The following is a 25,998-nucleotide window of genomic DNA, read 5'->3' as shown; positions in this document are numbered from 1 at the left end:
AAACAAAACAATATGTCTATAAAAGGTGGAATCAAAAACACTGAACAGAAAAGGCCAGTAGAATAATCTTGGTTTAATATTAAAAAATAACTTCACATTAGCAGTATACAAACTGGAATTGAATGATCAATCAGGGAGTGATGTCACCATATTCATCCTTAAAGTTATTCATACACAGTTCATGACCTTCTGAGATCTGTAGAGGGCTTTGATAGAAGAAAGTTAAGCATTCAGAATATTCTTGGATTTGATGGATTCTTCTTCCTTTAGTGATAATTTCCTTGGTTTACAATAAAAATTTTAGATTTTGCTTTTTTTTACTCTTTCACACCTTTTATTTTTAAATTAAAGGAAGCTTGTGTTAAAGATACTTCTTATTAAAGCCTTTATTTTTTTAGAGCAGTTTTAGGTTTATAACAAAACTGAGAGAAAGGTACAGAGATTTCCCATATCCTCCCTGTCCCCACACATGCATAGCCTCCCCTGTTATCAACATCACCCACCGGAATGGTACATTGTTTACCCACGATGAACCTCCTTTTACACATCATAATCACTCAAATTCCATAGTTCATTCTTGGTGGTGTACATTCTATGGGTTTGGACAAATGTATAATGAAATGTATCCATCATCATAATATTATACAGAATATTTCCACTGCCCTTAACATTGTCTATGCCTTTCCTGTTCATCTCTCCCCACAACCACTGGCAACCACTGATCTTTTTATTGTTTCCATAATTTCGCCTTTTCCAGAATGTCATATAGTTGGAATCATATAAAATGTAGCTTTTTTATATTGGCTTCTTCTACTTAGTTATGTAAATTTAAGGTTTTTCAATGCCTTTTCCTGGTTTGATAGCTCATTTCTTTTTAGTGCTGAGTAATAGTCCATTGTCTGGTTGTGCACAGTTTATTTATCCATTCACCTACCAAAGGACACCTCGATTGCTTCCAAGTTTTGGCAATTATGAATAAAGCTGCTCTAAACATCATATGCAGGTTTTTGTGTGAAAATAAGTTTTCAGCTCTTTTGGGTAAATGCCAAGGGGTTCAGTTGCTGGATCATATGGCAAGAGTATGTTTAGTTTTGTAAGAAACCTTCAAACTGTCTTCCAAAGTGGCTGTACCATTTGACCTTCCTACCAGCAACGAATGAGAGTTCCTATTGTTCCACATCCTCACCAGAAGATATATTTTTCATACTTTCGGAATTATTTTCATATCTAATTTTTGCTGCTTTCAAAGCCTGCCACAGTCTTTATAAATCTATACTACTTGTTACCTAGGGGATTAATATGCATCAGATTATTTTCTTGAAATTTTAATTTTGTAACAATCTTCCCACAAAAAGAGAAAAGAAGTGAGAATGTTTTGCCCTGGAAGAAAATTTTTAAAATTATGCTTTTGCCCATAACAAAATATTCTTATACTTAAGAAGTGAGAAAATTGGGACTTGACTTTATTATCAGAAATGTTGAAGAAAGGTTTAAAAACTAAATTTTCACACCTCAATCTTCCAAAAATACCATTTAGCATTTTATAAGTTATAGAATCTCCTACATACATATCTTAAATATTAAGTAAACATAAAATGTTTAAAAGGGAAATCAAAACACAATGAAAAGTAAATTAACTATAAGCTTACATAGTGGCTTACCATCCTTACCTCAAAGACATGCACATTTATTCATAAATATATTGAATATTATCTACATGCACATTGTATATGCATAGTATATATTTATAAATAATTATGTGTAATTATCTGCATATGGGGGAATGCACGATTATGAATAAAATATCACACATCCAGACTTATAAGATGTGATTTTATATATTATATCTTCATATTGTAAACACTAACAGTCTTTCTGAAGGCTGGAATTTTTTTTTTTTTTTTTTTTTTTTTTTTTTTTTGCGGTATGCGGGCCTCTCACTGTTGTGGCCTCTCCCGTTGCGGAGCACAGGCTCCGGACGCGCAGGCTCAGCGGCCATGGCTCACGGGCCCAGCCGCTCCGCGGCATGTGGGATCTTCCCGGACCGGGGCACAAACCCGTGTCCCCTGCATTGGCAGGCGGAATCTCAACCACTGCGCCACCAGGGAAGCCCTGAAGGCTGGATTTTAAAGTGACTTTTTTGTTTTGTCATTGATTGAACACATTAGTTTCATTACTAAGAAATGAGAAGCTCTCAAAACAAATAGTAATTAAAATTCCTGAGTTTGCATAAGAAAGTTCTAACATACTGGGATTTGCATTAGATAAACTAAAGTACTCATGTAATTCCCAAGCAGACCCACTTCTAAGGCCAAGTGTCCCTTGACAGAAACTGTGGTACCCTCTAGCTTGTCTTGTAAACTACTATAAATTAAAATCAATTTACCAAGTGATTACTACTTGTTACGAGTATTTTTTTTATAGCTTTGGACTCTGGAATCTTGGCCTTGGGAAATAAAAATTCTTAGTATTGTAATTTTGCAGAGGGTGAAATATGAAAACTCCTTTGGGTCAATGTCAGTGTTCTCCAAGCATACTTGAATTAAGCTGTTGGCTGGTGTAATATACTGTACTGTAAATGACTCCTAATTGAAACCCTCATAGACCTACTTCCCCAGGTCCCCAGAACTAATGAGCAAAGAACAACACTTCTATTCCCCTTCTTCATTTAACTAACATTTTATGAAAATTGGAAGCAAAAAATAACAAATTTCTTAACGAATTTATCAATCTATAATATTGGGAAACCTTATTTGCCACGTTTTTTTTTTTCCCATTGACATCATGTTGATTCTACTAGCTCCAACTAAACTACAATAGACAAAATGTTTAACTGATAAACTCTAGCTTTATATTTGATATTATTGTTTCCATTCCAATTAATTTAAAGAATGAAAATAACTTGAATATCTAGTAGGTTCTTCATTTTAGAATTTTAGCTGGAATTTTCATGTAAATTCAAAAACTTACAATGAAATAGCAGATTTAGCATAAATGTAGTATTTTAGCTATTGTAAAGCTTAAAGTTATTAACACTATATATTGTAAACATAAAGGCTTTCTCTGCTGAATTTTTGGCATAGTTTTATAAAATATTATTTCCTTATGGTTTACAAGGTAGAGAATTTCCTCCCATTACTTTCATAGCCACTTTCTGGTTGGATAATTTCTTGATAGTCGCACTCTATGAAAGAAAATCACATGCCTTGTGAAGTATTGGATTAACAAAAAGCACGGGATAGGGAGAGTAAAATGCCAATTCTTTCTTTTGATGACCATTTTTTTTACTTTCATTCCATGGTTCTATTTTATATGTTTCAATGGAATCCACTCCAGATGTCATAATAGAAGAATGAAAAATGGCATCCGTATTTTCTTCTTAAAAAACTTTCAGGCATATGAATAACTTGCATTATTTTTTACCAATACAAATCACATGCATCCAGACATCTGTATTTCTTAAAAAATTGTAGCTAGTAGACTCAATTTACTGACACAAACTACAGGGAGTTAATTTCTCAACGGCCCAAACTGCTTAATTTTTCACAAACGGAGTACAAGAACTTCATTAACCTTTTATTAAAAAAAAGAATTTTCCATTTTTTGAAGAGTCAGCCTATTAAATTATTCTCTCTAATTGCTTTTGATGTTCTAGACAGTAGAGAAACAAGACAACATATGGTTAATTCTCTTGTTACACATCTAACTACTAAATATTTGTGGTTTCTATGATTCCACCAGCAGGGAGAGTTGCCTATTTTTTACCCAATTATTTTGATTCTTTGTTTAATCTATAGTTACTCTGAAATAAGTATCAATTCCATAAGACATAAGCACCCAGACATAGTGGACTTTAATTTTACTTTCCTTAGTTTAAAGATGCAGGCACCACACACCACTGCTAATTTACCATAAGGGAAGGTTCAGAAAAACTTCAAAAGGATAGGGAAAATTTTCCACCAGTAATGGTTTTGAAATGGAATCTACTTGATATCAGTTTGCTGGTAAATTTTTTAAATTCTAAAACAAAAACAAAAACTTTTATAGTCATGTGAATAGCACATTTTTCTTCTTTGTATAAAAAATTACTAGAAAAATGGGACCTATGTCATCAATATATCTTTTATTCTAATTGAAACACTTCACTCAAAAGGAGGGTTGCTGTTTTAGTCTGTCTTCACATACTAAGAAATAAATGGATTAGCTGCACTTTTTAAAATTCAGGAATCAATTAGTTGTCTACTATGTTTTAGGATGTTTGCCAGATTTGATATGGAATAATAAAAATAATGTCCTATAAGAAGTTTCATAGAAAATGAGGGAGGCTACAGTAGGAGGGTAAAAATATAAGGCAATGGAAATGGAAATATATGCAAATTTGACTATAATATGCATTAGAGTTAGAGTAGGACCCCCAATATAAACACAAAGTACTCTATGAGAAAATCCTTAAGAATTACATCATTTGCTAGTGATAGAAAACCAACCAAAATGGATTAAGCAAAATACAAATTTTAATGATGAACAAACCTGAAAATTTAGAGATATAAGGGACTTTAGGGATGACTGAAGCTTGAATGATATCTTCAATACTTGTTCTCACATTCTCCATCCCTAGGGTCTGCTTTCTTCTGTGCTGGCTCCCTATGCAACCATCTTAGGCGCTCTCCTTCTTCAAGAGAAGGATGACTAGCAGGGCCAAGCTAATATTCTGTCATCTCAGAAAGAAGAGCAGAAAGACAGTATCTCTCTTCCTAATACTTTACTCCCAAACTTAATCTTATGAAGACAGATTTGTTTCTGTACCCATGCAAGAGGTAGTTACTGTAATCAGGGTTGCATCATGCCTTTATTGACCAGCTCTGGGCATCTATATTGTAAAGCCGTGTAGAGTCAGAGGTAGAGATATGACTTCTTATGATAAATTGGGGTTCTCTAAGCAGGAGAAGAAAGCATGGATAGGGAAAACAGTAGACATCCACTAGAAGGGGTCTGAAGAAGAGAATATGTTCAATTTGGAAAGGAAAGAAATGAGGAAAGATTTTAGAGTCCATACTATTTGAGATATGCCTTAAAAGACACGTCTAAAAGACACACTTAAAAGTAACAAGTGAGGTATGTCAAAGAGAATGGCATTCCAATCAGAATATAAAGCAAGAGCAAAAACATGGATACAGTAAAACATGGAGACACTTCTCAGCGAATGACAGGGAGTCAACAGCTAAGAATTTGGGAATTTACTTTTTGAAAATCTTTGATGAGACATTTGGAATTTTGTGTTCAGTTTTACAGAGGGGCTATTGAATGATTAGGAGAGGGGTCAATATCTGTCCTCTGTGAAGGTTAGTCTGTAAAACTTTACAAGGTGGATGAGATGAGAAGACACTGGTGACAGGGGGTAATGTTAAAGGTCTGTTATGGGGATGATAATGTTAAAAATAATTTGAAAAGAATGAAATTGTCTGAATTGGAAGATTTCAATGGTTTTAAATAATGATGGAGTGAAAGGTTGGGAAATAAGTTCAGCATTCCACCCCCGCCCCATCTCAAATTGTAAGAGAGAATTTCTTCTTTATTGGATTACATACTGGAATTTTACATAATATTTCATTGGAAAAAGGCAAATGCTGCTGCTATTTTTTTTTTAATCACTGATCTGCCTAACTAATATAAATATGTTATGTACTTCTCTTGGCTGCTCTCACTTTTTCATTGCCTATTATACAGATGTGAACTAAGGAATAAGTTAGCTGGGTGGGTTTCTGTAATGACAGTTCTTTTAATTTTTTTAAATTTTGTTTAACATCTTTATTGGAACATAATTGCTTTATAATGGTGTGTTAGTTTCTGCTTTATAACAAAGTGAATCAGCTATACATATACATATATCCCGATATCTCCTCCCTCTTGCGTCTCCTTCCCTCCCACCCTCCCTATCCCACCCCTCTAGGTGGTCACAACCACCAAGCTGATCTCCCTGTGCTATGCGGCTGCTTCCCACTAGCTATCTATTTTACGTTTGGTAGTGTATATATGTCCATGCCACTCTCTCACTTTGTCCCAGCTTATCCTTCCCCCTCCCCATACCCTCAAGTCCATTCTCTAGTAGGTCTGTGTCTTTATTCCCATCTTGCCCCTAGGTTCTTCATGACATTTTTTTTCTTAGATTCCATACATATGTGTTAGCATACGGTATTTGTCTTTCTCTTTCTGACTTACTTCACTCTGTATGACAGACTCTAGGTTCCTCCACCTCACTACAAATAACTCAATTTTGTTTCTTTTTATGGCTGAGTAATATTCCATGCATATATGTGCCACATCTTCTTTCTCCATTCATCAGTTGATGAACACTTAGGTTGCTTCCATGTCCTGGCTATTGTAAATAGAGCTGCAATGAACATTGTGGTACATGAATCTTTTTGAATTGTGGTTTTCTCAGGGTATATGCCCAGTAGTGGGATTGCTGGGTCATATGGTAGTTCTATTTTTAGTTTTTTAAGGAACCTCTGTACTGTTTTCCATAGTGGCTGTATCAATTTACGTTCCCAGCAACAGTGCAAGATGGTTCCCTATTCTCCACACCCTTTCCAGCATTTATTGTTTGTACATTTTCTGATGATGGCCATTCTGACTAGTGTCAGATGATATCTCATTGTAGTTTTGATCTGCATTTCTCTCATGATTAGTGATGTTGAGCATCCTTTCATGTGTTTGTTGGCAATCTGTATATCTTCTTTGGAGAAATGTCTATGTCTTCTGCCCATTTTTGGATTGGGTTGTTTGTTTTTTTGATATTGAGCTGCATGAGTTGATTGTAATGTTTGGAGATTAATCCTTTGTCAGTTGCTTCATTTGCAAATATTTTCTTCCATTCTGAGGGTTGTCTTTTCGTCTTGTATAAGGTTTCCTTTGCTGTGCAAAAGCTTTTAGGTTTCATTAGGTCCCATTTGTTTATTTTTGTTTTTATTTCCATTTCTCTAGGAGGCAGGTCAAAAAGGATCTTGCTGTGACTTATGTCGTAGAGTGTTTTCCCTTTGTTTTCCTCTAAGAGTTTGATAGTGTCTGGCCTTACATTTAGGTGTTTAATCCATTTTAAGTTTATTTTTGTGTATGGTGTTAGGGAGTCTTCTAATTTCATTCTTTTACATGTAGCTGTCCAGTTTTCCCAGCACAAGTTATTGAAGAGGCTGTCTTTTCTCCACTATATATTCTTGCCTCCTTTATCAATCATAAGGTGACCATATGTGCGTGGGTTTATCTCTGGGCTTTCTATCCTGTTCCATTGATCTATATTTATGTTTTTGTGTCGGTACCACATGGTCTTGCTTACGGAAGCTTTGTAGTAGAGTCTGAAGTCGGGGAGCCTGCTTGCTCCAGCTCCATTTTTCTCTCTCAAGATTGCTTTTGGCTATTCGGGGTCTTTTGTGTTTCCATACAAATTGTGAACTTTTTTGTTCTAGTTCTGTGAAAAATGCTAGTGGTAGTTTGATAGGGATTGCATTGAATCTGTAGATTGCTTTAGATAGTACAGTCCTTTTCACAATGTTGATTCTTCCAATCCAAGAACATGGTATATCTCTCCATCTGTTTGTATCATCTTGAATTTCTTTCATCATTGTCTTATAGTTTTCTGCATACAGGACTTTTGTCTCCTGAGGTAGGTTTATTCCTAGGTAGTTTATTCTTTTTGTTGCGATGCTAAATGGGAGTGTTTTCTTAATTTCAATTTCAGATTTTTCATCATTAGTATGTAGGAATGCAAGAGATTTCTCTGCATTAGTTTTGTATACTGCTACTTTACTAAATTCATTGATTAGTTCTAGTAGTTTTCTGGTAGCATCCTTAGAATTCTCTATATATACTATCATGTCATCTGCAAAGAGTGACAACTTTACTTCTTTTCTGATTTGGATTCCTTTTATTTCTTTTTCTTCTCTGATTGCTGTGGCTAAAACTTCCAAAACAATGTTGAATAATAGTGGTGAGAGTGGGCAGCCTTGTTCCTGATCTTAGTTGAAGTGGTTTCAGTTTTTCACCATTGAGGACGATGGTGTCCGTGGGTTTGTCATATATGACCTTTATTATGTTGAGGTAAGCTCCCTCTTTGCCTACTTTCTGGAGAATTTTTATCATAATTGGGTGTTGAATTTTGTTGAAAGGTTATTCTGCATCTACTGAGATGATCATATGGTTCTTATTCTTCAGTTTGTTAATATGGTGTGTCACAATGAATGATTTCCATATATTGAAGAATCCTTGCATTCATGGAATAAACCCCACTTGATCATGGTGTATGATCCTTTTAATGTGCTGTTGGATTCTGTTTGCTACTATTTTGTTGAGGATTTTTGCACCTATGTTCATCAGTGATATTGGCCTGTAGTTTACTTTCTTTGTGACATCTTTGTCTGGTTTTGGTATCAGGGTGATGGTGGCCTCATAGAATGAGTTTGGGAGTGTTCCTCCCTCTGCTGTATTTTGGAAGAGTTTGAGGATAGGTGTTAGCTCTTCTCTAAATGTTTGATAGAATTCGCCTGTGAAGCCATCTGGTCCTGGGCTTTTGTTTGTTGGAAGATTTTTAATCACAGTTTCAATTACAGTGCTTGTGATTGGTCTGTTCATATCTTCTGTTTCTTCCGGGTTCAGTCTTGGCAGGTTGTGCATTTCTAAGAATTTGTCCATTTCTTCCTGGTTATCCATTTTATTGGCATAGAGTTGCTTGAAGTAATCTCTCATGATCCTTTGTATTTCTACAATGTCAGTTATTATTCTCCTTTTTCATTTCTAATTCTATTGATTTGAGTCTTCTCCCTTTTTTTCTTTATGAGTGTGACTAATGGTTTATCGATTTTGTTTATCTTCTAAAGAACCAGCTTTTAGTTTTATTGATCTTTGCTATTGTTTCCTTCATTTCTTTTTCATTTATTTCTGATCTGATCTTTATGATTTCCTTCCTCCAGCTAACTTTGGGGTTCTTTTGTTCTTCTTTTTCTAATTGCTTTAGGTGTAAGGTTTGGTTGCTTATTTGAGGTGTTTCTTATTTCTGAGGTAGGAGTGTATTGCTATAAACTCCCTCGTAGAACTGCTTTTGCTGCATCCCATAGGTTTTGGGTCGTCATGTTTTCATTGTCATTTGTTTCTAGTTATTTTTTTTATTTCCTCTTTGATTTCTTCAGTGATCACGTGGTTATTAAGTAGTGTATTGTTTAGCCTCCATGTGTTTGTATTTTTTACAGATCTTTTCCTGTAATTGATATCTAGTCTCATGGCGTTGTGGTCGGAAAAGATACTTGATACGATGTCAATTTTCTTAAATTTGCCAAGGCTTGATTTGTGACCCAAGATATGATCTATCCTGGAGAATGTTCCATGAGCACTTGAGAAAAATGTGTATTCTGTTGTTTTTGGATGGAGTATCCTATAAATATCAATTAAGTCCATCTTGTTTAATGTATCATTTAAAGCTTGTGTTTCCTTATTTATTTTCATTTTGGATGATCTGTCCATTGGTGAAAGTGGGGTGTTAAAGTCCCCTACTATGAATGTGTTACTGTCGCTTTCCCCTTTTAAGGCTGTTAGTATTTGCCTTATGTATTGAGGTGCTCCTATGTTGGGTGCATAAATATTTACAATTGTTATATCTTCTTCTTGGATCGATCCCTTGATCATTATGTAGTGTCCTTCTTTGTCTCTTCTAATAGTCTTTATTTTAAAGTCTGTTTTGTCTGATATGATTATTGCTGCTTCAGCTTTCTTTTGATTTCTATTTGCATGAAATATCTTTCTCCATCCCCTCACTCTCAGTCTGTATGTGTCGCTAGGTCTGAAGTGGGTCTCTTGTAGACAGCATATATATGGGTCTTGTTTTTCTATCCATTCAGCCAATCTGTGTCTTTTGGTGGGAGCATTTAGTCCATTTACATTTAAGGTAATTATCGATATGTACGTTCCTATTCCCATTTTCTAAATTGTTTTGGGTTCGTTATTATAGGTTTTTTCCTTCTCTTGTGTTTCTTGCCTAGAGAAGTTCCTTTAGCATTTGTTGTAAAGCTGGTTTGGTGGTGCTGAACTCTCTCAGCTTTTGCTTGTCTGTAAAGGTTTTAATTTCTCCATCAAATCTGAATGAGATCCTTGCTGGGTAGAGTAATCTTGGTTGCAGGTTTTTCTCCTTCATCACTTTGAGTATGTCCTGACACTCCCTTCTGGCTTGCAGAGTTTCTGCTGAAAGATCAGCTGTTAACCTTACGGGGATTCCCTTGTGTGTTATTTGTTGTCTTTCCCTTGCTGCTTTTAATATGCTTTCTTCGTATTTAATTTTTGACAGTTTGATTAATATGTGTCTTGGCATATTTCTCCTTGGATTTATCCTGTATGGGACTCTCTGTGCTTCCTGGACTTGATTAACTATTTCCTTTCCCATATTAGGGAAATTTTCAACTATAATCTCTTCCAATATTTTCTCTGTCCCTTTCTTTTTCTCTTCTTCTTCTGGGCCCCGTATAATTTGAATGCTGGTGCATTTAATGTTGTCTGAGAGGTCTCTGAGACTGTCCTCAGTTCTTTTCATTCTTTTTTCTTTATTCTGCTCTGTAGTAGTTATTTCCACTATTTTATCTTCCAGATCACTTATCCGTTCTTCTGCCTCAGTTATTCTGCTAGTGATCCCATCTAGAGTCTTTTTCATTTCATTTATTGTGTTGTTCATCATTGTTTATTTCATCTTTAGTTCTTCTAGGTCCTTGTTAAATGTTTCTTGCATTTTGTCCATTCTATTTCCAAGATTTTGGATCATCTTTACTATCATTATTCTGATTTCTTTTTCAGGTAGACTGCCTATTTCCTCTTCATTTGTTAGGTCTGGTGGGTTTTTATCTTGCTCCTTCATCTGCCGTGTGTTTTTCTGTCTTCTCATTTTGCTTATCTTACTGTGTTTGGGGTCTCCTTTTTGCAGGCTGCAGGTTCGTAGTTCCCGTTGTTTTTGGTGTCTGTCCCCAGTGGCTAAGGTTGTTTCAGTGGGTTGTGTAGGCTTCCTGGTGGAGGGGACTAGTGCCTGTGTTCTGGTGGATGAGGCTGGATCTTGTCTCTCTAGTGGGCAGGTCCACGTCTGGTGGTGTGTTTTGGGGTGTCTGTGGACTTATTATAATTTTAGGCAGCCTCTCTGCTAATGGGTGTGGTTGTGTACCTTTTTTGCTAGTTGTTTGGCATAGGTTGTCCAGCACTGTAGCTTGCTGGTCATTGAGTGAAGCTGGGTGCTGGTGGTGAGATGGAAATCTCTGGGAGATTTTTGCCGTTTGATATTATGTGGAGCCTGGAGGTCTCTTGTTGACCAGTGTCCTGAAGTTGGCTCTCCCACCTCAGAGGCACAGCACTGACTCCTGGCTGCAGCACCAAGAGCCTTTCATCCACATGGCTCAGAATAATAGGGAGAAAAAGTAGAGAGAAAGAATTAGTAGAAGTAGGAAGAAAGAAAGAAAGAAGGAAAGAAGGAAAGGAGGAAAGGAAGGAAGGAAGGAAGGAAGGAAGAAAGAAAGAAAGAAGGGAAGAAGGAAAGAAAGGAGGGAGGGAGGGAGGAAGGAGGAAAGGAGGGAAGGAAGGAAGAAAGAAAGAAGATACAGTAGAATAAAATAAAGTAACACATAATAAAGTTATTAAATTAAAAAATAATTATTTAGAAAAAAAAGGGACGGATAGAACCTTAGGACAAATGGTGGAAGCAGAGCTATACAGACAAAATCTTACACAGAAGCATACACATACACCCTCACAAAAAGAGGTAAAGGGGAAAAAATCATATATCTTGCTCTCAAAGTCCACCTCCTCAATTTGGGATGATTCGTTGTCTAAAGGAGGGAAAGAAAGAAAGATAGAAAGAAAGAAAGAAAGAAAGAAAAGTATAATAAAGTTATTAAAATTAGTTATTAAGAAAAAAAATTTAAAAAAAAAAACGGACGGATAGAACCCTAGGACAGATGGTGGAAGCAAAGCTATACAGACAACATCTCACACAGAAGCATACACATACACACTCACAAAAAGAGGAAAAGGGGAAAAAATCATAAATATTGCTCTCGAAGTCCACCTTCTCAATTTGGGATGATTCGTTGTCTATTCATGTATTCCACAGATGCAGGGTACATCAAGTTGATTGTGGAGCTTTAATCTGCTGCTTCTGAGGCTGCTGGGAGAGATTTCCCTTTCTCTTCTTTGTTCTCACAGCTCACAGGGGCTCAGCTTTGGATTTGGCCCCGCCTCTGTGTGTAGGTCGCTGGAGGGCATCTGTTCTTCCCTCAGACAGGATGGGGTTTAAGGAGCAGCTGCTTAGGGGGCTCTGGCTCACTCAGGCCGGGGTAAGGGAGGGGCACGGAGTGCGGGGCGAGCCTGCGGCGGCAGAGGCCGGCGTGACGTTGCACCAGCCTGAGGCCCGCTATGCGTTCTCCCGGGGAAGTTGTCCCTGGATCCCGGGACCCTGGCAGTGGCGGGTTGCACAGGCTACCCGGAAGAGGGGTGTTGACAGTGATCTGTGCTCGCACACAGGCCCCTTGGTGGTGGCAGCAGCAGCCTTAGCGTCTCCCGCCCGTCTCTGGGGTCTGTGCTTTTAGCTGCGGCTCGCGCCCGCCTCTGGGATCCGCGCTTTTACCGCGGCTCGCACCCGTCTCGGATCCGTGCTTTTAGCCGCGGCTCGCGCCATTCTCTGGGGTCCGCACTTTTAGCCACGGCTCGTGCCCGTCTCTGGAGTTTCTTTAAGCAGCGCTCTTAAACCCTTCTTCTTGCGCACCAGGAAACAAAGAGGGAAGAAAAAGTCTCTTGCCTCTTCGGCAGCTCCAGACCTTTTCCCGGACTCCCTCCCGGCTAGTCGTGGTGCACTAACCCCTTCATGCTGTGTTTGCGCAGCCAACCCCAGTCCTCTCCCTGCTCTTCGACCAAAGCCCGAGCCTCAGATCGCAGCCTGGTCTGCTCCGGCAGGTGAGCAGACAAGCCTCTCGGGCTGGTGAGTGCCCGTCGGCACCTATCCTCTGTGCGGGAATCTCCCCGCTTTGCCCTCCGCACCCCTGTTGCTGTGCTCTCCTCCGCGGCTCTGAAGCTCCCGCGTCCGCCTCCCGCAGTCTCCGCCCGTGAAGGGGCTTCCTAGTGTGTGGAATCCTTTCCTCCTTCACAGCTCCCTCCCACTGGTGCAGGTCCTGTCCCTATTCTTTTGTCTCTGTTTTTTCTTTTGCCCTACCCAGGTACGTGGGGAGTTTCTTGCCTTTTGGGACGTCTGAGGTCTTCTGCCAGAATTCAGTAGGTGTTCTGTAGGAGTTGCTCCACGTGTAGATGTATTTCTGGTGTATCTGTGGGGAGGAAGGTGATCTCCGCATCTTACCCTTCCGCCATCTTCCCCTCCACCCGATTAAGAGAAATTTTATATCAGAGGATAAGTTCTAGTTCATGAGTTTCAACATAGTTCTGGAGCATGTTTATCTCACACCATCTAGAAAGGCAATATGTAGTACGTAAGAGCATGAGATTCCTGAACCAGACACCTGGTCTTTCAATCCCAGCACTACCATTTACTAGTTGTGTAATCTTGGGTAAATTCTGTAACCTCTTTGTGCCTCTTTGCTTGTCTGTAAAATTGTGATGATAATAATACCTAACTATAAGATTATTTTGAGAATTAAGTGTAGGGCATTCAGCACGGTGCCCACGAATTCATAAGTATTATATATGTGTTAACCATTATTTTATTATCAAAGCATTTTGCTGAGTTTTCAGTGAAGGATTAATTGACATTTAATACAGGAAGAATATGGGCCCTATAGATAACCTTAACACTTAAAAACTACAGTGTAGAAATACTAACCTTCTGAGAGGGAATCTGTCACATATGTAGTCCCTAAAGCACTATCGGATGATTTCCATTAATATTAATTAGGTCAATAAAAAGTATTAATGTTTAAATACAAGCCATGGTTATCAGAAAAATTTATTAGCCTTAATACTTCACTCCCCGTTTGTATAGGATAAATGAGGTAATTCAAAAGAGAGAGATTTTATGTTTTATCATTAGTAAATAGCTAAGCAGTGAAGAACTGAGGAACTCAGCTTTGACCACATCTTGGACTAAGTGAGATTTAAGGATTGTTTGGTATCCAAGGATACCTCTTAATGTAATTTCTATAAATCTGAGAAGAAAAGAGATTGTGATGATCTCATTTGAGAGTAATATGTGGAAGAAGGACCAGAATACATTGGAAATGCTGCCTAATCAAAGCATTGTTTTCATGTATATTTTATAGTTTTTAAGTGATTTTTTTAGCTTAATGTTTTGTAGCTGGAACATTTTGTGTCATAATTACTAGTCTCATCAGAGATTTCATTTTTATTTATACAAATATGTGGAATCTATGATTAGATGTGTGCATTTAGGCCAGTTGGACCTCCTTTATTTTACATCAATGTACTTTTGGAATTTGGAATTCTCCTTTTTCAAGTATAATGCATATATATCTGGCACAGCTTCCTGCTTGACTCTATTGTTGTGCCTTATGTAAAATGACATTTAGTTTGCTTCTCATTGATTAGAATCAATAACATAAGTCATAAATATGTCCTGGAATAATACGCATTTCTAGTCTGGCTGCACTGTAGGTGGTGGGATATGGCCTGGGAAGCTAATCATCCTTTATCATTTCTTTCCACTTGTGAAAGGGCACCCAGAACGCTAAACAATCAACTTCATAACTAAATATATAGGATAAAGTTGTTTATAAATTGGGGTCTCTTGTACTAAGGGGAAATATTGAGACCACTCTTTTTGCAAAACATAAATGGAGAACTAAGGCAAAGATAATTCAATCAGAATTTATGTCATCACCTCAAGATTTCAAGCCAAACCACAAGACTAGTACACTGTAATGTGTATAGGTGTTGTGATGTCAATGTCCAATTCAAGTTAACTCTACATTTTATTGATCTGATGAGCACATTTGTTTGCTAAAGCCAAAAGACAATGCAGGTTCCCTGTCAGACTGCTATGATTGAGAGACCCCCTAAATTGTTTGGACTTATTGGCTTAATTATTCCACATTTGGGAATCCATGGAAGGGTCTCTGTTCTGGAACACTGATGCATGTGAGACTGTTGTGACTGTTCTCTCCTTTGCAAAATATTCTGCTGCCTTGGCTTCTGTATTAGTCAAGATAAACTAGGTTATGTTAGAGTGTCAAATTAATCCTGAAATCTCAGTGTTTTACCACAACAAAGGTTTATTTCTCAACCACACTACATGTTCAATGGGTATGGGGGAGGGAGGGGCATTTGGGGGTTTTCTCTGGGGCTTACCTATTCACTGAGGCAGGGGAGAGTGGACAGAGAGTCTCTAAAGGGCTCTTCTCTGATTCAGCCAAATCCATCACTTCTTCTCCCATTTCATTGGCTGAAACCAGTCATAAATCCTCGGTTAGCCTCAAGGAGTCTGAAAAATGGAGCTCTCCATGTGCCTGAGAAGAAGGAATATAGAATTGGGTTTGGCGAGCACAGCACTGTCTTCTACAGTTTTTAAGACACTGCCCTGTCCTGGTTCTTCTACCACTCAATCTGTTTTTTCTCTGCCTCCTCAATGGACTTCTTTTCCGTCACCCCTTGGGGAACTGGTGCTCCCCAAGTTACCATATCTGGTCCACTATTTTTTTTCTCCCCACAACTATCCCCAGGTACCTTCATCCACTCCTCCAGTTCTAACTGCAAACTATCTGCTGCTAACTTCCAGATCTATTATCCCAAGCCCTGACCTACCCACAAAGCTTTAAACATAAATCCAACGATGACTGATTCAAGGATATCTCAAACTCAATGTGAAAAAATATAAACACATTATTTTTTTTCCCAACCTCATTCGTCCTCTTCCTGTATTCTTTGTCCCAGTTAGTGGCAGCATCGTATTTCCAAGTCTAGATTCCTCCCTATCATTCCCAGCTCTTAATTTTGTACACCATCTTAGCTAGGCTGTGCTGCACAGTTGTTTAGTCAATTATCAGTCTAGATGTCCACTGTGAAGGTATTTTTTAGATGCGATTAATAGTTACATCTGTAGGCTTTGAGTAAAGCAGATTGCCACCCATAGTGTGACTGGGCCTCGTGCAATCAGTTGAGGGCCCCAAGAACAAGGACTGAGGTTTCCTGAAGGAATTCAGCCTCAAGACTGCAACACAGGGACTTCCCTGGTGGTCCAGTGGCTAAGACTCCGTGCTCCCAATTCCGGGGGCCCCGGTTCGATCCCTGGTCAGGGAACTAGATCCCACATGCATGCTGCAACTAAGAGTTCCCATGCCGCGACTAAAGATCCCGCATGCCACAACGAGGACCCGGCGCAGCCAAAATAAATATATAAATATTAAAAAAAAAAAAAAGGACTGCAACACAGAAACCCTGCCTGAGTTTCCAGTATGCCTGCCCTGCTATACAGACCTTGGACTCAAGAGTGTAACATCTGAGTTTCTAACCTTGCTCTATGAATTTCAGCGCCCTGACTTCCCCCAGCCAGGGCCTCGGGGAGGTGAGGGCTTGGTTCGGAGGCTGGAGGACTCGGGACCATAGAGGGAGGGGTCCCAGGCTCTGATAGAAGGCACTAGCAGGATGCAGGGACCACTGACCCCTGACCATTGGGCGTGCCCGCAGAGTCCCGCCCCTGCCGTCAGCCCTCGGAGACCCCACGCCGCGCCGGATGCGGCTCCCCCCGACTTCCGCTTCGGAAGCGAGGAGCCCGACCGGGAGCCGCGGCGTTTGTTCGTCCGAGCGTGGGTTTTCGGGACTCGTCCGGAGCCACGGTGAGGACCTAAATGTAGCCTGAAGGGACCTTCCCTCCCCCCTCCCCCCATAGCAAAGGTGACCCACCTGCATCCCACCCCTGCCATCTTGTTCTTGGAGGCCCCAGCAGAGCTATCGGGCTGAATTCGGCCTAGGATGTCTCAGGCAGAAGGCCTTGGTCTGTGAGAGTAGCGCTGATTCTACAAATGGAGAAGGTCTAAGTCCTAGATGAGGGCCCTGAGTGCTAGTGAGCAGACCTCGACCCCCAAAGCGGGCCACAGTGAGCAGCGCCCCTGCTCTCAGCTCTAGGAGGCCCTAGCAAGGTAGACAGATGTTGAGTGACCTAAATTCCCCTCTAGTGACGAAGGGAAATGAGGGCTACCTCATGGCTCCCAAACTCAGGAGAGGAGCCTCCGGGAGGAGCTGGCAGGCTGTGGTGCCCCCTCATCTCCTCTGGAGATGGTCTCAGGGAGATGAGAGCCTTGGTCTAATGGAATAAGCCCAATTCCGCAAAGGGAGCTAGTCCTCAACAGCATTCATGGTTGTGACACCGAGTGGGGATGGGGGCCCCTCCCACAAGAAACGGGGCAGCATAAAGCACCAGCCCTGTTTTCAGGCTTGGGAGAATTGGGTATTTTGACATGAGTTGCATTCACTTATTACCAGGACATCTCAGGGAGGTGAGAGACCAGGTCAAAGGGGGCAGCCTCGGGTTGGCAAGGGAGGATTTCAGGTTATGCCAGGTGTCATGGTGAGAACCTTGAGGACTGTGGGGATGTCCCACATGAAAGCATTCAGGCCACAAAGAATCCTCACTATTAGCATCCCTGGGAGACCTCAAGCATAGATGTCAGGCAGAAATGCCCATCAGTTCCCACTACAGGCTAACAGGGAAATAAGGGTCTTGGTCTGAGGAGAGTGGTCCCATGTCAGCAGAGGGAGAAATCTTAGACCCTATTAGGAGGCACATTTAGACCTTGAATTGGGATCTTGTGTGGGACCACAAGGACTTCAGCATGCCTGCAATAGCTTTCATTCTTGGGAGACCACGTTTAGTTAGATACGGTCATCTTCACTTCCTCCTATTGGGACACAGGGTGGTTTGGCTCTTACTATCATATAGACATCAATTCAGGCAAAAGTTGAGCTTCTCTACCAGGAGCCCAATTGAGAAACCTGAGTTAGGACTCAAAGTGTCCAGCCCAACCCTTGGATTTCAGCCCAAGAAATCTCTGGGAAGGACTGTCAGGTAGAGCGTCTGCTTCACTTCTTTATATCACGTCTAAGAGAGGTGAGGTCCTTAGTCTGAAGGTGCATCCACCAGTCAGCAAATGGAGAGTAGTGGTTCCAAGCCTTTTAAGGAGCCAAGGTGAGGACCTCGAATGATGATCGCAACGAACTCAGGATAGAAAGGACCCTACTGAGCTCGCAGCTCTGGTGTCCCCTGGCAGGGAGGTGGACTGAGGCACCCCTTCACTTCCTTCTCCTGGATCGCAGGGAGGTTTGAGGTGTCAGCTTAAGAGTAGCAGCGGGGAGGGTGCCCAGGCTCTGCAGAGACCTGACATGATAATATTGAAGATGAACCGAGAGGACCCCACTGCCAGCACCTGTTGTCACCTGAGTAAATCCAAGGCAGGGCTGATAGGATGTAGAGTAACACTCTAAGGCCTCTGTGGTTCCTCTATGGGATTCTGGGAGGACAGGCTGACCGGGAAAACAGGAACCTTGTGGGTTCCCAGAGCAGTGCCCTCAAGGAAACTTGCAGAGGCAGCCTTTGATAAAGCCAAGGTGGAATCTCCCTACTTTAAGGTGCTCACGTCATCTCATTCTCCAGCCTCCAGGTGTCCAAATCACCTGTCATTGGCCCACACTCCTGTCTGCTGTCCCTGACCACAGCCACCATGCCTCGTGGTCAGAAGAGTAAGCTCCGTGCTCGTGAGGAACGCCGCCGTAACAGAGGTGAGACCCAAGGTCTTAATGCTCAGGCCACCACAGCAGGGGTAGAAGAGACCACTTCCTCACCCGTTTCTGTTTCTCAGGGTACTCTCCCGAGCTCCGCTGCTGCTGGCACTCGCCAGGAGCCTCAGGGAGCCCCAGCCACTAGCTCTCGTGATGCAGGGGTTTCGTGCCCAGGATATGATGTACGTGCCAAGGGCCAAGTTGAGGAAAGTAAAAATTCCTCCCAGGCCTCAACCTCCAGTGACCCTGGAAAGGATCTTGTAACCGGGAAGGCAGGGATGTTGGTGCAGTTCATGCTGTGTAAATATAAGATAAAGGAGCCCATTAAAAAGGGAGAAAAGCTGAAGATTGTCAACAAAAGGTATAGGGAGCACTTCCCCGAGATCCCCAGGAGAGCCTCCGAGTGCATGGAGCTGGTCTTTGGCCTAGAATTGAAGGAAGTCAAGCCCAACAGTCATTCCTATGCCCTTGTCGGCAAGCTAGATCTCACCGATGATGGGCGTCGGAGCAGTGGCGGGCGGTTTTGGAAGAATGGGCCCCTGATGCCTCTCCTCGGTGTGATCTTCTTGCATGGCGACCGCGCCTCTGAGGAGGAGATCTGGGAATCCCTGAATGTTTTGGGTGTTTTTGATGGAAGGAGGCACTTCATCTTGGTGGAGCCCAGGAAGCTTATCACAGAAGATTTGGTGCAGGAAAGGTGCCTGGAGTACCGCCAGGTGCCCAGCAGCGATCCGCCATGCTCTGAGTTCCTGTGGGGCCCGAGAGCCCGCGCTGAAACCAGCAAGATGAAAGTGCTGGAGGTTCTGGATGCGGAACCAGAACCGTATCTCCATGGATCTGGAGATCCACGATACGGTCCCCACTGCCTTTCCACCCCACAATGAAGAGGCTTTGAGAGATGAGGGAGAGAGAGCCCGAACCAGGGCTGCAGCCAGGGCTGGCACTACTGCCACAGCCGTGCGCGTTCCAGGGCCACATCCAGCCTCTCCTCACACCCCTAGTGAGGTCTGAAGCCCACCCATTCTTCACTTTGTGGTTGGAAAAGCCTGTTAACCAGTGTTCCTGATATGCTTAAATAACTTGTTGACTTTTTTCCTGCATTTTTAATTGGTGTTCCTTTCAACAGAAAGTTTATTTAGATTCAGAATATAAAGTATATGAATGACATGGATCACACACTTATTGCTGCTTGTCAGATTTAGGAGTAAGAATTCTGTTGTTTGAAATACAAATTGGAAATCCTTAAATCACTTTTGTGGTCCAGAACAAGAATAATATCACTTTAGGATAAGAATATCCTTGGAAACATGAAAGAACACCATGCTAAAATAGGATCAGAAGATAGCTAGGTAGCTAGATGGAGAGATAAGATAGATAAGACAGATAGAGAGCTAAAGTCAAAGTTGATCAATTCTTGGTTTGCCTTACTCCATTTAGTCTTTCTTTTGTAAATTTAAAAGATATATACTGGATTTGCTTATGGTTTTCAAGAATGTTTGAGAATACAAATTATAGCAAATGATTTGTTCATGACTCTTATTTTACACAAACATTAACTGAGCATCTGCTCTTAAGAAGTCTCTGTGCTCGTACTGGGGATGTTTAATCAAAAAAGTCCTAGCCTCTGCCCATGCAATTACAGTTTCTCAGAGAAGCTATTATTGTATGGAAAAGGGTGAGATACTCTCTACTTCAAGAAGAGCAAGTAAAAAAGCAGGGTAAAGAGAGGGTGGAGAGAACATATTCCTTAGTTTTCATTGTTAAAGCAGAATTTTGGCTGATTGGGAGGATTTTTTCCGGCTAGAATGCTGCATATTCTCTGACATATCTTAGATGTAAAAAAAAATAAAATCCCAGCTGGATTGATGGTAACGTCTGAGGTCAAGATAATCATAGTAATAACCGCCATTCCCTAGCGTCTCAATACAAGACAGGCACAGTGACAGCTGCTTTCCATACATTACGTATATTCCACCAGTCCTACAAGACAGGTCTTATCAAACTCACTTCACAGTGAAGATCCTGAGGCTCATAGAGTTAGAGTTTGGTCATGTGCCAAAATTCATAAGGCTAGTAAATGACAGGGGTGGGACTAGACTCCTGGTCTAAATTACTGTAGAGCTCGTACTGTTCTACTCCTCCTACCCTGAGACACATCCTGTGTCTTTTATTTCAGTTGTTTTCTCAGTACTTCAAACTTTGTCTTAGGTGATAAAAAGAATGGCCTTGTGCTCAAACTACTGGATTGGAATACGTAGCCAGAGCAGTAAGAATACCAAAATATTTGAGAGGTATAAATAAATAAATAAATGAAAGAGACAATATTCGGTGACAGTATAAGCATCTACATTTGCGATGTTAGATAACCTCAAAAGACTAGGGGCTCTCAAAATCATCCTCACAGTCTCTTCCCTGTAGAAAGTAAATCTATCAGAACAGAAGTGACGTGGGAATCTTCATCTGGCTGATGAGATAGAATAGATCGGTGTACTTTTTTTCCCTGACAGGCTACCACCACCTGTTCTGGGACTCCTGCCTTGTGCTACAGCTTCCCCATCTCACATTACTCCTGGGCCAGGGACCCATTCTCTGTAAGGTTTGCAGAGCGAAAACTGCTCAAGAGTTTGCAGAGATGTGGAATTTCCTAAGCAGGCTTTAATCCAAGAGATAGAAAGCAAGATGAGGGCCCCGTGTAGGAGGACTGAGGAGACCAAAGCCCAGAATATTGGGGGGTGGTCATTGGGACACCAGTCCTGTCTGCTATCAGACACAGAGGGTCTCAGGCAGACCTGTTAGGCTAACCGTACCCTCACTTATTCTTCAGGCTTCTTGGGGCCATAAGAAATTTGTCTAAGGGCAGAGTTCTCAGGTTGGTAGAGGAGAGAGTGTGAGTCTCTCACAGAAATGACAGTGATAAACCTGAATAAAGACCCAGCCAGAACAGTAGGATCCCATAAAGTCCCATCCCCTTTGGCAGCCCCTTGAGGTCCAGAACAGTCCTGGCTGCTTGTGACTAACACTTTCAACTCAGGTCGTGGGAAGGTGGGGACTCTGGGGATCAGCAGAGCCCTCAGCCTTAGATCAGCAGAGAATGGAGCCCCAGGAAGTGTGCAGAGTCATAGTGAAGACCCTGTCTGTGGACATGGGGACCACTCAGTCCACCACTGTCAGGGCTACACTTAGCCCCTCCTCTGCTGTTAGCCCTGGGAGGCATAGGCAAGAGCTGGCAGGGTCAAGTGCCCCCTGACTTCTGCCTGGAGGGTGTCAGGGAGGGGAGGACCTTGGTTTATAGGCTGGCTGTTCAGCAGAGAGTGGAATCCCAGGCGTGACAGTGTCAAAGTAAAAGTCCTGTATGAGGAGTGTGGCAACCAACTACCCCGTTACAGATACATCCTTAGAAAGTCCCGCGTCTGTAATTGGCCTGGGGAGGCAATAGACAGGGCTTTCAGACTAAGTTTATCCCTTATTGCCTGAAGGAGGATGGTTTCAGGGACTCAAAGTCCTTGGACTGATGGGGGAGGCCTCATTCAGCAGAGGAAGGGTACCCAGTTCCTAACAGGAGTCAACATGATGACAGTGACTGACAATGAAAGGATCTCTCCCAGAAAGAAGGGGACCACATAGAGCACTGTCCCTGTTGTCAGACCTGAGGCTATGTCACTTAGGCATGGTGACATGATGCGTCATACTCACTTCCTCCCAGAGCTCTCATGGAGGTAAGGAACCTCATTAAAAACCAGTGTGCTCAGTGGCTCTCCTTAGGATCTCAGGGAATTGTTCCCTGTACATTTTGTTGACAACCTTCAGCATGTCTGCCTCCATAATGGGCTCTTTTATATTTCTGCAGTAGGAATTGCCTGCCGATGCAGGGGACACGGGGTCGTGCCCCTGTCCGGGAAGATCCCACATGCCGCGGAGCGGCTGGGCCCATGAGCCGTGGCCGCTGAGCCTGCGCGTCCCGAGCCTGTGCTCTGCGACGGGAGAGGCCACAACAGTGAGAGGCCCGCATACCCGAAAAAAAAAAAAAAAAAGCTCATATTTTGTTTTATTTGGGGTTGTAGTCAGAGCATAGTGCATAGTATACAGTAGGTACCTTATATTTAATCAATAAAGGCCGAAAGAAAGACTATAAATAAGGGAAAGATCGTCAATTTGTGGTTTGCCTAAATCCTTCTCATGTTTCTTCTTGTAAAAGTAGAAGTCATACACCTGGATTTGCTTAGATTATTCAGGAATGTAAGATAAATTAAATTTTAATGCATTAGGCCACATGCTTACTCCTTTTTAATTTCCCAATCATTAATCGAGAATGAGCTCTTAGGAAGGCATCATACTAGTACTGTGGATGCTTCCCCCCGCCACCCCCCAGAAAAAGCCCCCAAACAACAACCACCACAAAAACAAGATCTAGCCCCTGCCCATTGAATTTTAGGGTCTAGGAGCTGCTATTATATAAAAAGATGGTGGGATGCGCTCTATGACCTAAAGAACAAGTAAAAAGTAGGGTTAAAGAGCGCAGGCAGTTGGAGCTGAAAGCACTCAAGTGTAAATGGCCTGAGGCAAGGCAGTTTGGAGCCTTAGGAAAATGCAAAGCCTTCAGTGAGAAGTAATTTCAAGTGAGGTTGCCTGGTGGGCTAGATGAGACTGTGGGAGTGGTGAGCCTGGCCAGAGCCTCAGATGGAGGGCCTCAGAGAATCCAGAATCCACTGGGCTGGCAGTCTTTACCCTGGGTTGGGGGAGCCAGAGACCTCGCCATTAAAAGCGTACTCAATTATTCTGTCTTGTGTGTAATTTGGCAAATTCTAGGCAAGTTCTAGATTTTTGTTGGTAGTTAAATAAGTGGAAATAATGGTTATTTAGAAGAAAGCGTAGCTGGTAGGGAAGATACTGGTCAATGACAAAAATTCTAAGGACTTTGAGTTGTTTCCAACTAGGAAAGATTCTCCCACAAGCGCATTATGTATTATATCCTCTGGTGTGGATATTACATGATTGTCCTTGCTAGGCAGCATTTTAGTTAATTGCGATTTCTTTGTCTTGCTGTTTGGTTAATGTGCTCAAGCTCACGGGGCTAGTGAAACAGCACGTAAAACAATTGATCAGCTTAAACTGGTTTTGCCTCCTTAAATAGGTTGCTGATTAATCAAACCTTGTGTTATTTTACAGAGACAGAACTGCACATCTCCAGGAAGCAACCCATGACCCCAGGATGACCCTGGAACCAAGATCTTCAGTCTGCAGGACTCAGAGAATAGAAATGTTGCCTGGAGAGCCCGTGACAATCCTTCAATTAAGGAAAATCTGGCCTCCAGCAGCATGAGTAGCTTATATGGACTAATTCAAGACTAGCCAATTAGCTTCCAAGTTTGAAATTACCCTGACCCCTTAAATTTCACCCAGACCGCTGGATTGAGGTGAGATTTGAGAGCCTTGTCTCCTGTGTTAGTCGGCCTTGCAGTAAAGCTCTTTTCTCAAAAACTGTTGCCATAGTGTTGGCTTCTGTGCACACAGGGCAGTGAGCCCTTGTTCAGTAAGTTTTGGCAACCCAGGTGAGATTTAGGTCTTGTGACTGCCTGCGTGAGGCACTGAAGCCCCTGGCAGAGCGTGGGCCCTCAGCACCAACCTTGCGTAGCCACCTAGACTGAATTTGTCTAGAAGGTCGGCTCTTGGGTTCCTGCTTCCCCGCCATGGCACTCCAGGCTCCTCGGGCTACTTTCACTTTTGAGAAAAGAAACAGCTCCTGGATCAGACGTCTTTTGGGTGAGTAACCTTGTTAAAATGTGCCTGTACCTAAATTGTCTAATAATCTCATCGGAATTGTGGGTTAGAGTCCTGCCTGGGGGAGTTTTTTTTGCTCGGGATAGAGTCCAGGTTAGAGTCCTAAGGCTAGGATCGTGGACTAGAGTTCCACCCTAAGAGAGTACAAAAGGTTACAGCTGCTGAGGTACTCAAAGGATTGGGTTAAAGTCCCAGGCCTTTGGATTTGTTTGCCTATGTTTGTTTAGGTCTGACTGTTATATCTGTTAGGATTGGCTAATGGGAGTTGGCTATTGGATGACTGTGGCAAAACTTTATTAAACCTGATTGATATTAATGAGGGTCCTCTGACTCAGGAGATAAAAGACCTTGCTCCTGGACTGGAAACCTTGCTTTACAGGGTGATGGGGTTTTTCACCCATGCCTAAGATGATTGCCCAGAGGTGGTGTTACACGTGTATATTCCTTTTTTGTTTTTTTGTTGCTTTATTGGAGAATAGTTGATTTACAATGTTGTGTTAGTTTCAGGTGTACAGCAAAGTGAGTCAGTTATACATATACATATATTCGTTCATTTTCAGATTCTTTTCTCATACAGATTATCACAGAATATTGAGCAGAGTCCCCTGTGCTATACAGTAGGTCCTCGTTGGTTATCTGTCTTATATATAGTAGTGTGTATGTTAATCCCAAGCTCCTGATTTATCCATTCCCCCCCGCCCCACGTTTCCCCTTTGGTAACCATAAGTTTGTTTTCGATATCTGTAAGTCTGTTTCTGTTTTGTAAGTAAGTTCATTTGTGTCATTTTTAAAAATTAGATTCCACATATGAGTGATACATGATATTTGTCTTTCTGTCTGACTTATTTCACTTAGTGTGATAATCTCTAGGTTCGTCCACGTTGCTGCAGATGGCATTCTTTCTTTCTTTTTTTATGACTGAGTAATATTCCGTTTTATATATGTACCACGTAGTTTTTATCCATTCCTCTGTCGATGGACATTTAGGTTGCTTCCATGTCTTGGCTATTGCAAATAGTGCTGCAGTGAACATTGGGGTGTGTGTACCTTTGCAAATTATGGTTTTCTTTGGATATGTGCACAGGAGTGGGATTGCTGGATCACATGGTATTTTTTATTTTATTTTATTGGAGTATAGTTGATTTACAATGTGTTAGTTTTAGGTGTACAGCAAAGTGATTCAGTCACACATATACGTATATTCGTTCATTTTCAGATTCTTTTCTCATACAGATTATCACAGAATATTGAGCAGAGTCCCCTGTGCTATACAGTAGGTCCTCGTTGGTTATCTGTCTTATATATAGTAGTGGGCGTGTTAATCCCAAGCTCCTGATTTATCCATTCCCCCCCGCCCCACGTTTCCCCTTTGGTAACCATAAGTTTGTTTTCGATATCTGTAAGTCTTTTTCTGTTTTGTAAATAAGTTCATTTGTGTCATTTTGTTTTTCAACACATTTTTTTAACATCTTT

General features: G+C 41.5%; 1 protein-coding gene across 1 annotated transcript; it reads left to right on the top strand.

The window, feature by feature from the left end:
- The first annotated feature begins 18,521 nt into the window (after positions 1-18,521).
- Positions 18,522-19,922, top strand: LOC125963062 (melanoma-associated antigen B2-like). The gene is made up of 2 exons (XM_049704802.1): positions 18,522-19,556; positions 19,591-19,922. The coding sequence occupies exons 1-2, from the start codon at positions 18,690-18,692 to the stop codon at positions 19,756-19,758; spliced, it is 1,035 nt and encodes a 344-aa protein (XP_049560759.1). The 5' UTR covers positions 18,522-18,689; the 3' UTR covers positions 19,759-19,922.
- The last annotated feature ends 6,076 nt before the right edge of the window (positions 19,923-25,998 follow it).

This window comes from Orcinus orca, chromosome X (genome assembly GCF_937001465.1).
Source record: "Orcinus orca chromosome X, mOrcOrc1.1, whole genome shotgun sequence".
NCBI classification, from domain to species: Eukaryota; Metazoa; Chordata; class Mammalia; order Artiodactyla; family Delphinidae; genus Orcinus; species Orcinus orca.
Note: the sequence above shows the minus strand (reverse complement) of the source record. Positions and strands in the feature narration are given on the sequence as shown.